Genomic DNA, 13,140 nt, shown 5'->3' with positions numbered 1-13,140 from the left:
GACAAAATAGAGTTTTATTTGAGGGTGGACACACAGTTTTAATAAAATTGTTAAAATTATTGTAAATAGAATAAAAGTACAATTTGTAGGAGTAGTGATAATACAAAAAAGTAGAATAAAAGTATATTATTAGTTAAAAAATAGAATAAAAGTATAATTTATAGTTAAATATAGGAGAAAAAATATAATGTGATGGTTCAAAAAGTTAAATGAATTTTTTTTTATGGATAAATTCCACAAAAAAGGACAAATATGTTTTTTTTTCCCTTTTTTTGGACGGAGCAAACAGAAAACACAGTAAAAACCCATTAATTTCGAATACCATTCTTTAAATCTATTTTCTATGAGGGGGACCATTTTTAAAATTGTGTCAATAAATATTTGATTTTCTAGTATGCAATGCAATTACTGTTTCCATTAATAAGCAATAAATATTACATCTCCTCTAATCAAGAAGGAAATCACGAAGTGAGATATAATCGTCGTCAACTCGCCAAGAGCCAAGAGGGCCTCATCAATCATCGTACGCTGTAGAAAATTTGCAAACCCTAATCAATTCGCATCTACCCTTCCCCCACCGCCCACCTGATCCACATTTCAATCGTTTTGGCACGATTTGCAGCTTTCATCAGCATTTCAATCAAATATAAAAATCTATAGCTGCAGTTGAACTGCAGAGCAGTAATCCAACCCAACTGCAGCACTGCCTTCAATCTTCAATAATACCTGGTGTTTCTGAGGAAAGTCGCTGCAAAAAAATGTCTGCTTCACACCATAGTATTCCATCTCTTTCTCGGTTTCAGTGCTTCTCAGCTGTTCACCACCGTTTTACGCCGCGATACGGGTTCAAGAATCCGAATTTTCGCGCCCCTTTTGGTGTCGAGTGTTCGAATTTTTTGCCGTCTGCTCTGCCGATTTCAAGCAGCCATGCGTCCCCTCTGTCTTCGTTCAGCCAGGTAGGAAAATTAGTTCTTTTCAATCGATCATGTTTTCAGAGAGAGAGAGAGAGGTATGCTCGATGTTATCTGAATTTTTTCCATTTTTTTTTCTGGGTTCTGTAGTTGATTGAGACTTTGATAAGCGGGGTGGATTTATCGGAAGCTGAAGCCGAGGCCTCTCTTGATTTCTTGTTGGATGGTGCTGACGAGGCTTTGATTAGCGCATTTTTGGTGCTATTAAGAGCCAAAGGGGAAACTTATGAAGAAGTAAGCGATTTCCTTTTCTGCCAATATTTGCATATGTTTGTAACCCAGTTTGACCTAATTTTATATGCCTAAGATCTGCACAAATCTTGTGATCTTTCTGATTCATAACTGACTAGTTTTGATGATAAATCTGAACTTCAATCTAAAATGGGGAATATATAAGAATGTACCTCGACAGCACGTGCTCTATGGTTCATTTCCATATATGGATGACTTTTGTTGTAAGGTACGGAGCTAGCCGTTTCAAATTGGGAGGTAGCAGGGTGCATTAACTTGTTTTTGTTGTGACATTTGAAAATGCCCCTGTGATAAAAGACAGTGAAATAAATACTGACCACACACCATTAAATAGGTAGTTGGGCTAGCCAGAGCAATGGTAAAGCATTGTCGAAAAGTGGAAGGGCTGGTTGATGCTGTTGACATTGTTGGGACTGGTGGTGATGGCGCAAATACTGTTAATATCTCTACCGGAGCTTCGATTCTTGCTGCAGCTAGTGGCGCAAGAGTGGCTAAGGTGGGATCTCGTCCATATTATTTTTTACAACAATTTATGTTTTCAGATTGTTTGGTTGAACTGATTTCTTGAAATTTGGGATTGCATCAACAGCAAGGGAATCGGTCTAGTTCATCTGCTTGTGGTAGTGCCGATGTACTCGAAGCTTTAGGGGTTGCAATTAGCTTGGAACCAGAGGTATTTGTGGAGAGAATCTTGATTTAAATATCTATTAATTGATGCTCTCTTTGCAATCAAATACAGATCTCACACAGTTTCACAATTTAGTTAAGCTGTTTCGTTTGATACAATGCTGTCGTCTAATTGGAAGCTGTAGTTTGAATCTTCAACATAAACTTTTCTAGAAGATACTCATAGTTTGAAACATAAGGTTATGGAAAAGAGATGCTAAATGAGTACCTGAACAGGATGGATAGTTAATACTCGTATGTATAAACGAAGAATTAAGACATATTAGGAATTTGTTTTATTACATATTTGATATGCGGCAAGGCGAAGGGCAGAAACCTGGAAGCCTCCTTAGGAAGATACATACAGAATAACATAGCAATTTTCCTCTTGTTATTGTAAGAGTTAAAGAGCATTCTCAAACAGAGTTTCCCATGGATTTCTTTTTAATACATTCACTCTATGCAGGGTGTTAGAAGGTGTGTAAATGAAGCAGGAATTGGTTTTATGATGGCTCCGATATATCATCCTGCAATGAAAATTGTTAGACCTGTCCGGTCAAAGCTGAAAGTAAAGACTGTATTTAACATCTTAGGGCCCATGTTGAATCCAGCTAGAGTTCCTTTCGCTGTCGTTGGGGTGTACACTGAAGATCTGGTAAGTATGTTTGCTCAAGCTGCAGTGTCGCGGGATATATTATTTATGGATTTGAATATGTTTTTATATGTTTTAGTTTTCTGCCAGATGAAGTATGAGGGGCGAGAACACATCTTCTTTTCTTGTTAAATCTTGTATCGGTTTGACGAAAGCGAGTATATCATGTTGTGAGATAATATTTTACTGTCATTTGCAAGGTCCATAAAATGGCAAAAGCACTTCAAAGATTTGGCATGAAAAGAGCGCTGATCGTTCACTCTGAGGGACTGGACGAGATGAGTCCCCTTGGTAAGACGTGGTTTTCGTTGCAACAGAACGAATCAGATCTACGTACCCGTTGTAGTGGATCTTGATTTGCGTGGTTCTGATGCATCATATATTACTCTGGCAGCAGCTTATGCTCTTAGTTATATGAAACTCACTCAGAAATTGCTGAAAATCTGAACAGGGCCAGGACTAGTTCTTGATGTCACTCCAGATAAGATAGAAAAGTTTTCATTTGATCCATGTAAGAGCCTACCTTCTACCTTGTTCTTACTCATTGTTTGAGGTTATATCTAGCAAATTGTATCATAAAAACCGCTAACTCCATTATTCAACTCTGTTTATGTCAGTGGACTTTGGAATCCCTCGCTGCACAGTGGAGGACTTGCGAGGTGGGGGGCCGGAGTACAACGCAGACGTGCTGAGGCGCGTTCTAGCAGGAGAAAAGGGGTCTATCGCTGATGCCTTGGTATATAGACTCTTATCTTTGTTTCAGTACTTGTTAAGGATACGTTCTCTTTAGTTACAAATTTATCATAAGAAAATAAGAGATAAGAAAAGATGAGCAATTTTTTTGACATTTTAGTGGTACCTACCTTTTTTACCCCATGATCTCTAGAGTGAAAAGAAAACAAGGGTAAAAGGACAGCCCATGATAGTACATGTTCTCAAATTGAAAAATATTATCACATCAATATCCGATGATGACAATATTATCATGAATTGGAGTGAAAAATGAGAAAAAATGGGCTGTCAGAAATTTTTTCCATCATGCTCGGAAAAAGCTATCCACCCTACAGAATATGTGAAAAGAATGAAAAGGGTTAAAAATTTAAAATATATGTTTCTCATCTTTTTCCATCAAAGAGAACACACCTTTAAACGAAATTCTTTAATCTTTATCCAATCAATAAAGTCACATATGCAGTATAGCCTATGTAAATTGATGATGCTGAGACCACTTTAGTCTAGAGAATGTTGGGAATGCAACATCAAAGCAGACTAAGCTAGATTTGTTAGTATTTTTTAGTGATTGCAAATTGCAATCATCATTTGGAATTCTTCTTGCGCAGGTGCTGAACGCGGCAGCTGCTCTTCTTGTAAGTGGGCGTGTAAACAATCTAGCAGAAGGAGTGGATCTTGCTCGTGAAACGCATGAATCTGGGAAAGCCCTCAAGACCCTCCATCGCTGGATCGAGACGTCGAATGTAAGAAGATGAGATGCAGTAGGTATGTCTTAAATCTCTCTCAGAAAGAAAGCTAACAGACATGGTTATCTATTTCAGAAGGTGGAAGAAGCGGTTATTGATGCGGTCGTTCCCGCGTAAATACCATCCAAGAGCTGATAGCTGTTGTGCCTCAACCCGTGCTGCAAAATGTAGGCCTCATAACAAAAGAATAAAGGAAGTTTGTAATCGTGCATCCCCCCCCCCCCCCCCCCCCTTTTCAGTGAAGATGTAAATCGTGAAATGAAATCTGCTTGTTGTAGTCGCTAGAGTTGTATACTACATGTATTTGTATGCTATGGGGACTGCCTTTTTATAAATAAATAAATATAAGACCCACCTTCACTCAAATAGGATACAGACTCGGATCATTTCAACCATACAAGAATTGAGTCTCAACCACACGAGAATGTGTTGAACCTTCCCCTTGTATAATGAATATTAGAAAAGATAAAGTTTTTAATTCGAATTTGATTATAAAGGTTAAATTTAACATTTCAATGTATCTTAGAGCATCCATATTAGTCGGCTCATAGGGTTGACTTGAGTCGGGTTAGGCTGCATCAAGTCAGCCCTTGCAATGAGCCGGCCGATGCAGCCTACCCAGGGAGTTGCGGCTCATATGGATGAGCTGGGTCCATCCACCATTTTCCTCCTATGCGTGCAAGACACGCGCCTGAAAAAAAAAAAAATCAATTTTGAATTTCAAACGGCTAGTTTGCGATTTTTTTTTTGTCTTTTAATTTTGCACTGGTCACAACATCTTTAAAATTTCTTTATTTATTTATTTTATTTCCAACAGCTATTGTCTATTTTACCTTTTTTTTTATTCTTATCCTATAAATACCCCATCCCTCCTACCTTCAAATTTATTCTTCAATCTCTCATCTATCTCCAATCTATCATCTTTTAGTTTATGCATTTTTAATCTTATGTAATTTTTAATTTTTAGCATTTTAAATTAATGAAATTTTAATTTTAAAAATTGTGTTGTTTAAATTTATCATTTAAATTGATGCCATTTAAATTAAATATAAAAAAGGCAAAAATCAAAACTAATGAATATAAGCCAGCATAATAAGTCATACCAATGCAAGGTGGAAGTCTCAACGGATATGGATGCTCTTAGAAGGTCCTTAATACTATGGAATGAAGGAGGAAATAAAATTGTGGTTCTTAATTTCATTCTATTCATTTACTTTATATGTCTTATAATCTAGAATCATCATTTTATGTGGAATCACAATTCCTTCCCTAATAAAAATATTCATTCTATCCACGCCCCATTTATATGCCTGATATTATTTATATATATTAACATTACTTAACCGAATAACTCTATATATGAAAAAGGTTAGGGAGGAAAAAAATTAGAGAAAAAGTTAGAAAGAAATTATTTAGAAATTTAGACAAAAAACTTGAGAGGAATTTTTTGAGAGAAAACATCAAGAGAGAAAATTTTGAAAAAGTAGAAATTTAATTTAGAGCATCTTCAACAAGGAGATGCATTGGGGTTGCATCCCCACAATTGACCATTGGAGGTGTTTAGTTTCAGGATGTAGTTAGAAGAGAGAGGAGAGAGGCTCTCACACGTAGGAGAGGGAGGTGAATTTTTCATTTGGGTTAATTGCACTAAATAAGTAAATATCACCAACTTTGCCAAAAATCTATTCTTTTTCATAATTATAAAAAATTCTACTATCTTTTATCACAAATTGAATTAATCGTTCATTTTTTTTCATGATTTTTAGCATCGGTGACTGGAAAATTGATGTGGCGCTGACATGGATTTAAATTTATACATAACATTGACGTGGAATATATATTAATTTAAAATTACTCAAATAACAAAATCACACAAAAAAGCGGTAATCTATATATCATATTAAAGACCAGTTAAACGGTCATTTTTCCCGCCACCTACCTCTCCAAATTTTAAATTTTCAAATTAATATGTTTCATTTTTTCGAAAATAACTGTCTTAATAACATAAATACAATTATTTAATCATAACCCATTCAATGTATCCGAGTTAGTTAATTAACTCCCACTAACTCCCAACCATAACTGTCTTAATCAACGAATTTTAAAACAAAATAAATAATTTACACAATTTACAAATCTATTACAGTTATTTAGTTAAATCCTATCCATAACTGCAGCAGTTACTCCATATTATTAAAATGCATTTTATATATAAAAAAGAAAAGGAAAAAGAACTTAAAAAAAACCCTTGAAAGCACAAGAAAAGCAGACTAAGGGCCGAGCCTCATTAAAACCTTTTTACGGAAAACCCAGTGGGAAAAACCGTAAAAAGGAAAAAGAGTACCCGTCTAACAGAAAAATAACAGAAGGAGAAGAGCGGAAGAGAGGGTTTCGGGAACTCCGGCCTAACCATCGTCCCCAAACAATCTCGGCTCTAACCCAACCAAAAAACGAAACAAAGGAATGGTAGGCCGAGGGCCGGTGAGACGCCGTCGCCAACAGCCAACCAAGAAGAGAAAACGCAACGTGAGCAAGAAAAAAGAGACAATACGGCCGATAAGATGCCGTCGCCGTAAGTCAACAAAAACGCCACGCCCGTCAAGACCAGAGGTAACTAACAGCCGGTTATATGCCGTCGCCGTTAGCACCTCCAGCAGAAGAAAACCGCAAAGCATCCCAACGCTAGTAGTTTTGGCCGGTGAGATGCTGTCGCCAAAACTACCAAACCTCAAAGAGCAGCTCGCGCACAAGACTCCCTGCGAGCAACGAGGAACAGAACACCGATGCAGAACCACACCATTGCGAAGAGAAGACCAGTCGGCAACAGCCACAGCGAGAGAAAGAGCATTCAGCCACAGCCGGCTGCCGAGACCATGCAAGCTTGACAGCCCCCGCCGTGCAACCAGCCAGGCAAACAACGACAACAACAGCCAAACAAAAAGTCCAGCGCCTTCCAACCAAAGATCCAGCTCACCCAAATGCGAAGGACCCCAGTAATCTGGTAAAGAACAGCACAACATCCAATCCATAAAAAACATCCCAAAAGAAAAGCCCACCAACTGTTTGAGAGAAAGCTTGCGCTTCCTACGCCTCCCAACAGCAAGAGCAACAAGAGCAAAACAATCAAGATCGGTCCCAACCGCAAGCCGAGGAATGCCGGACCCCAAACCAAACACGCAAAACATGAGGCAAAGACGCCACCCACGAAAACTTAACCAAAAACACACGCCCACCAGGTGTTCGACAGAAAGCCAAGACAAACCCAAGTCAATGTTTTATCCTGACTCTACTATGTGTCGCCATATCCGTGGCAACAGCATGTTTAATTTCCTCAATTGCATGAGGCCACCAACCCTCGGAACGGGCCTGGTTCGCCATGATATCAGCTGCCGTATTCCCTTCTCTATAGATATGTGAAATTTGTAAACGGAAATCCAAAAGCAGCCGAAGGGTGCTTTTCCAAGAAGCCAAGTAACGCCACGGGACAGCCTCCGATCGAGAGTGAAGGAGCTTAACAATGTAAGAAGAATCAGCTTCAATCCAAAGAAAAGCCCACCCTCTTCTATGAGCAATAGCAATCGCATACATGACCGCCAAGAGTTCCGCTTCGAAGGCGAATCCAACACCACCTTTGTAGTGGAAGCAGCCGCGAACCCAACCCCAGTTATCGCGATAAACGCCACCTAGCTGCGATATTTTCCGGCGCTCCCAACGCCGAGCCATCCGTATTTACTTTTATCCATTGACCAACGGCTGGCCACCAGTGAACCTCAATCATGGTGGGAGGAGGAGCCGCCCTAGTCGTCACACCAATACTACGCATAACAAGATAATCCGACCAAGAATTGTTGGTGTTCCCAAGCTTTGAAAAGTTCAAATCCATTTCCTTAAACATAACTTTAAGAAATCCCGTGACGATCTGTTGATGAAAATTCATCTTATTGAAGATAATATTATTGCGACAATCCCATATCTTCCACAATAAATTGATGATTCCTGCCTTCCAGAAAGAAAGAACCTGCGAACTGAAGTTCTCGTTCCAGGCGGCAACAAGAACGCAATGAATATCCATGTAATGAGAGTAGTCTTTGTTAAACCAATTCGCGAACTCCCTCCAGATAGGCTGAATCGAATTACACTCCCAGAACAGGTGGTTTATACTTTCCTCCGCCATGCCGCAAACCGCACATCTGTTCGGCCCCATCATACCCCTCCTCATCAAACCATCGAACGTGGGTAGGCGCTTATGAATAATACACCAGCAGATCAAAGAACGCCTCTCCGGAATGAACTTCTCCCAAATCCAGCGTCCCCATCTAACCTCAGGAAAATGAGGCCCTTGCCGATCATAGGCTAAGGCCGCCGTGACATTTCCATGGACAGACGACTTCCACAATCTAGCATCTCTTTCATCACCAATAGGAAGTAAAAGAATATCAACCACAACGTCCGGATAATTAATAACAAACGCCTCTGTGAAATGCCAAATACCATCATAATAATAATCCTCAACAGCTTGATTCAAAAAGTTATGCATAAAAGGAGGAATACGAAGCCTATCCAACAACTTATATCCCAGCCAATCATCCTTCCAAAAGTAAGTATTCCTACCCGTCCCAATGTACGCATAAGAGTTGTCCACCAGATCATCAACATGCTGCCTTATGCTCGTCCAAAAAGGAGAGGAAGCCAAATAGGGTTTAGCGTAGCCAAAATTGGTGAGATAACGCGTTTTAAGAATGGAAGGACCATAATCCTGACCTTGAATGATCCTCCAGGCCATCTTCATCAAGAAACTACTATTCATAGCAGAGAAGGAACGAACTCCAAGACCCCCTTCAACACGAGGAGCACAAACTCGCGACCAGTTCACCGAGCAAGAAGGTTTAGTATCCACACTACCAGACCAAATAAAGTTGCGACAACATTTATCCAGATTATGGATCAAAGACTTTGGCCAACGATAAATCATCATGGAATGAGTCACAGAACTTTGAATCACCGACCGAACCAAGCAAATGCACCCGGCCATGGAGAGATGCATACCTTTCCAACGGGAGAATTTATTCACAATTTTGTCGTGAATAGCAGCCAGATAAGAGGCACGGATGCGACCAGTAAACAACGGCACACCAAGATAATTAACCGGAAGCGTGCCCAAGGAGAACCCGAGTTCACGTTTGATACCCACACGCATATTGCTGGTGACGCCATTGGAGAAGAAAATATTAGATTTAGAGGTATTGCAGATCTGCCCCGAAATCTCACCGTAAAGGTCCAAAATCTCCTTAATCTTGCGTGCATTTTTGCACGAAGCTTTGCAGAAAATCAAAATGTCATCTGCATAAAACAGATGAGTCGGGAAGTGAGCACCGCGGCTGAAATCCATAGGAACAAGATGTCGTGAGTTAACACAATTTATGAAAAGATGGCTGAGCACGTCCTCCGCAATGCCAAAAATAATTGGCGAGAGGGGGTCCCCTTGCCTCACCCCTCTTGAGCAAGCGAAATAACCACTCAATTTCCCATTGTAAAAAATGGAGATACGAGCCGATTGAAAGATGATAGAAATCCAGGTAATAAACTTCTCATGATAACCATTGACCCGAAGCACCTGAATAATAAAACTCCAGCTCATAGTGTCAAACGCCTTGCTGATGTCAATCTTGCAAGCCATGTTGGATTTACGACCCGTGCGATTCATGCAGTTAAAACCCTCAGAACCCAGCGCAATACAATCATAGATAGAACGGTCGCCAATGAAACCGAATTGATTACCCGAGACAGTGGTCTTCGCCACCAGACTCAAACGAGTAGCAAGAATCTTCGAAATGATCTTAAAAAAGAAATTAGAAAGAATAATCGGGCGCAGATCTGCAACCGTATCCACAGTTTCTTTCTTGGGTATAAGAATCAGCGTACTGGAGTTGCACCCAGTTGGCAGATACGAGTTTATGAAGAAGGCCTTCACCGCAGAGATAATATCCTTCTTAATAATGCTCTAGCTACTATGAAAAAATCTCCCAGAAAAACCATCCGGACCTGGTGCGCTGTTCGAGTCCATCCCAAAAACCGCCGCGGTAATCTCATCATCGTTAGGAATGCAGACAAGACTGTTGTTCTGCTCCGTAGTGATACAATCATCGATAATTGCCTCCAATAAAACACGGTCAACAGTAGGATTCCCATCATGGTTGAAGAGAGTGGAAAAGTAAGCAATGATGTGTTGTTGTATCATGTCTGAATCATAAGACATCACACCATTAATTCTCAGATGTCCTATACGATGGTTCTGCTTCCGGAAACGAATCATACGATGGAAAAAAGAAGTATTTCGATCGCCATCCATTAACCAATTAGCTCTACTTTTCTGTTGAAGGAGGATGTTTTTTCTTGTCAAAGTGACATTAAGATTAAGCTTGGGCAGAAACTTCCTCGTTAAAAGTGATATCCGTGTAACCCGTCTCGGAGATCATGTGTTGCACATCCATCAGAGCTCTCTAACCCTCTTGAATTTGCCTGTCAACGTTCCCAAAAGTAGTACGATTCCAGAGACGAATATCACCGCGAAGCCTGCGGAGCTTGACCATACCTCTGTAGATAGGGCAACGAGTTTCCACGGCAGCAGACCAAGAAGCACTCACCATATCAAGAAAGCTCGGATGGGACACCCACATGTTCAGAAATTTAAACGGACGGCGACTAGCATTATCAGTCGAATTACATTTAAAGATTAGATGAGAGTGATCTGACGTTAGACGGGGAAGAGCATGCGTCACAATGTCATTCCAAATATCAGCAAAACTGGCCGAGAAGAGAGCACGATCAAGTCTAGACTCAACATGCCGAGGTAGGAGGCGCCTACCAGACCAGGTGAACTGTAAGCCCGACGTGGGAGACTCAATAAAATTAGTAGCGTCGATAAAATCACAAAAATCCCTGCAAGCACTCCTCGAAGGCCTAACCGTGCTGATTCTCTCGTGAGCTCCCTTGACGGCATTAAAGTCTCCAATAAACACAGTATTCCCATGAGAATACGAAATCAACTCCGCCCACAAATTCCGGCGAATCATCTGATCATTAGCACCATGAACAACTGCTACCCGGAAATGAAAAGTCTGCCAACTGCAATCTGCAATAATAGCTTGCTCCGAAGAGTGAATAATATTAGTAACCACAGAAGAATGAGCTAAAAACCAAATGTTAGGTCGGCGAGTAGCCCGAGAGTTTTGATGCCGAGGAACCATGTTAATAGAACGCCAAAAACTTTGTCTGACTTTATGATACCTGACCTTGGGTTCGATCAAACCCACAATGATAGGAGAAAAGGAGTTACAGTGCTCCTTAAGAAGCCTTTTGGACTCGTCCGTCAGGCCACGGACATTCCAAACAAGCATATTCATGTGATTAGAGAGTATTCCTGGACTGGGTCTCCCCCAGCTCCACTTCGTCTGCCCATCTTTTGGTAGCAATATTGTCCATCGTACTAAAGCTGTCCGTGTTACTATAATCAATGATATAATCCCTTGGTTTATGTCCCGACTCCACCGACTTTCTAAGCCTGCTTTTGATGTTTTCTTGTTGCTGCAACAAGGCTTTGTTGTGGTTGCGTGCAGCCTGATCTTGTTTGGTAGGTCTTCCCCGACCCCGTTTCGGCAACTCAGATTGTTCTTGGGACAAATTCGATTGGGCCGCCTGCTCCTGGATAGTTAAATGCTTCAGTTGCTGAACTTTCTGATCATTTTCCAGAGCTATGTGTTTCTTGTCAGTGATCTGGTGTGGTGAAACCAAAACGTATTCCTTGTGAGACAAATAAGGGTTCTCTTGCTCAACAGACCTACGATGGTCAAGATTATTTGGCTGCATCGGAACTCCGGCTTGACTTATAGCTTTCATGTGGTCTTCAGTAGTCTTGCTGCTCAACGTCTCCTTATTCTTACAAATCTCACCCGGCCCCTGCAAATCTCTCTCATGCGTGCATCTATCCTGCGGCATCATACAATTCTCCACTATGGTCCCTGGGTTACTGGGTAAAGGATCAATCGCTTGCTCCCTATCTGACGTTTCCTGCAGCTCCAAACCCTCTAAAACCTCAAAGCGATTAACAGTTTGTGGAGTTCCTTTTTTGCTAAGAATTTCCAGCAAGTCCGGGCCTGAAAGATCTTTGTGATTAGCATCCCCATCAGTAGATTCCTCAAGTTCCACCTGCTGCGTCACATTTTTTATTGGTTGCCATTCCGGTTCTTTAATAGCTGGGCCCTCCTCAATCGACAGCTTTTCCTTTCTTCCCTTACGACATTTATCCACCGAGTGTCCTGTAATTTTACATCGAGTGCAAAAAAGAGGAAGATATTCATAGCTAAATTCCACTTTAAAAGCATATTCACCCCCATCAATAATCATATTCTCCGGGAGTGCCTTGGCCAAGTCAATTTCCACAAGAATTCGTGCATACTGTGCAACTTCATCATTCAACGAGTTGCCATCAATTTTCAAAGGTTGCCCAAGCCAATGACCAATACCTGTAAGGACTTCCGGGTGCCAAAATTCCACCGGAAGATAATAAATTCTCACCCAGACCTGAGCTAGCGAGGATGATTCTTTGTAAGGATTAAAAAAGCGCACCCAGTCTCGCAGGCGTATAGAACCAGCCGCCAAATCCCATATGACATGAGCTTTCGCTGTGGCTTTATCCTCTGGAGTAGTAAATTTTAACGTATAATATCCTTTTCCCATAGGCATTAAGAACCAAGGAGATTTAATCGCCCAAAGAGATTGAAGTTCAGCCTTAAGATCGCGCGTAGTGCGTGGTTTCTCCCCTTTGTTCAGAAGTAATCTTCCTATAAGCGCATGCTGAAATTTGTTTGCCTGGAACAGTTGCAAATCACGTGGAACTTTAAGAATTCCACTATCTCCCTGCTTGATCGGACGAAGAGCCTGAAACTTATGCGCGGGAATATCAAGTTTTTTGATACGTTGCGGAGCAGCGACCTTTGCATAGGAATCTTTAGGAGCAGAAGATTTATCAAAGTCAGCGGTAGTTTCCGAGGTCAGAATTGTAGGGTTGATGGCGTTTTCCTGACGAGGAGAGGCTCGAGCAGTAGCAACTTGCTGGGGTTGG

General features: G+C 40.9%; 2 protein-coding genes across 2 annotated transcripts; one reads left to right on the top strand and one right to left on the bottom strand.

Annotated features, from left to right (window-relative positions):
- The first annotated feature begins 343 nt into the window (after positions 1 to 343).
- Positions 344 to 4,385, top strand: LOC131019906 (anthranilate phosphoribosyltransferase, chloroplastic-like). The gene is made up of 10 exons (XM_057948529.1): positions 344 to 956; positions 1,062 to 1,205; positions 1,558 to 1,719; positions 1,813 to 1,896; positions 2,356 to 2,544; positions 2,742 to 2,832; positions 2,993 to 3,052; positions 3,159 to 3,277; positions 3,882 to 4,016; positions 4,095 to 4,385. The coding sequence occupies exons 1-10, from the start codon at positions 759 to 761 to the stop codon at positions 4,134 to 4,136; spliced, it is 1,224 nt and encodes a 407-aa protein (XP_057804512.1). The 5' UTR covers positions 344 to 758; the 3' UTR covers positions 4,137 to 4,385.
- Positions 4,386 to 6,737: 2,352 nt separating this feature from the next.
- On the bottom strand, positions 6,738 to 11,266 carry LOC131023288 (uncharacterized). Its single transcript, XM_057952835.1, has 6 exons — positions 10,525 to 11,266; positions 10,053 to 10,259; positions 8,038 to 9,893; positions 7,767 to 7,938; positions 6,817 to 7,017; positions 6,738 to 6,775 (listed from the first exon to the last, which is right to left on the bottom strand). The coding sequence occupies exons 1-6, from the start codon at positions 11,264 to 11,266 to the stop codon at positions 6,738 to 6,740; spliced, it is 3,216 nt and encodes a 1,071-aa protein (XP_057808818.1).
- Positions 11,267 to 13,140: the final 1,874 nt, after the last annotated feature.

The sequence above is a fragment of the Salvia miltiorrhiza genome, chromosome 4 (genome assembly GCF_028751815.1).
Source record: "Salvia miltiorrhiza cultivar Shanhuang (shh) chromosome 4, IMPLAD_Smil_shh, whole genome shotgun sequence".
Lineage (NCBI taxonomy): Eukaryota > Viridiplantae > Streptophyta > Magnoliopsida > Lamiales > Lamiaceae > Salvia > Salvia miltiorrhiza.
The sequence above is the reverse complement of the archived record's forward strand: the minus strand, read 5'-3'. Positions and strand labels throughout refer to the sequence as shown.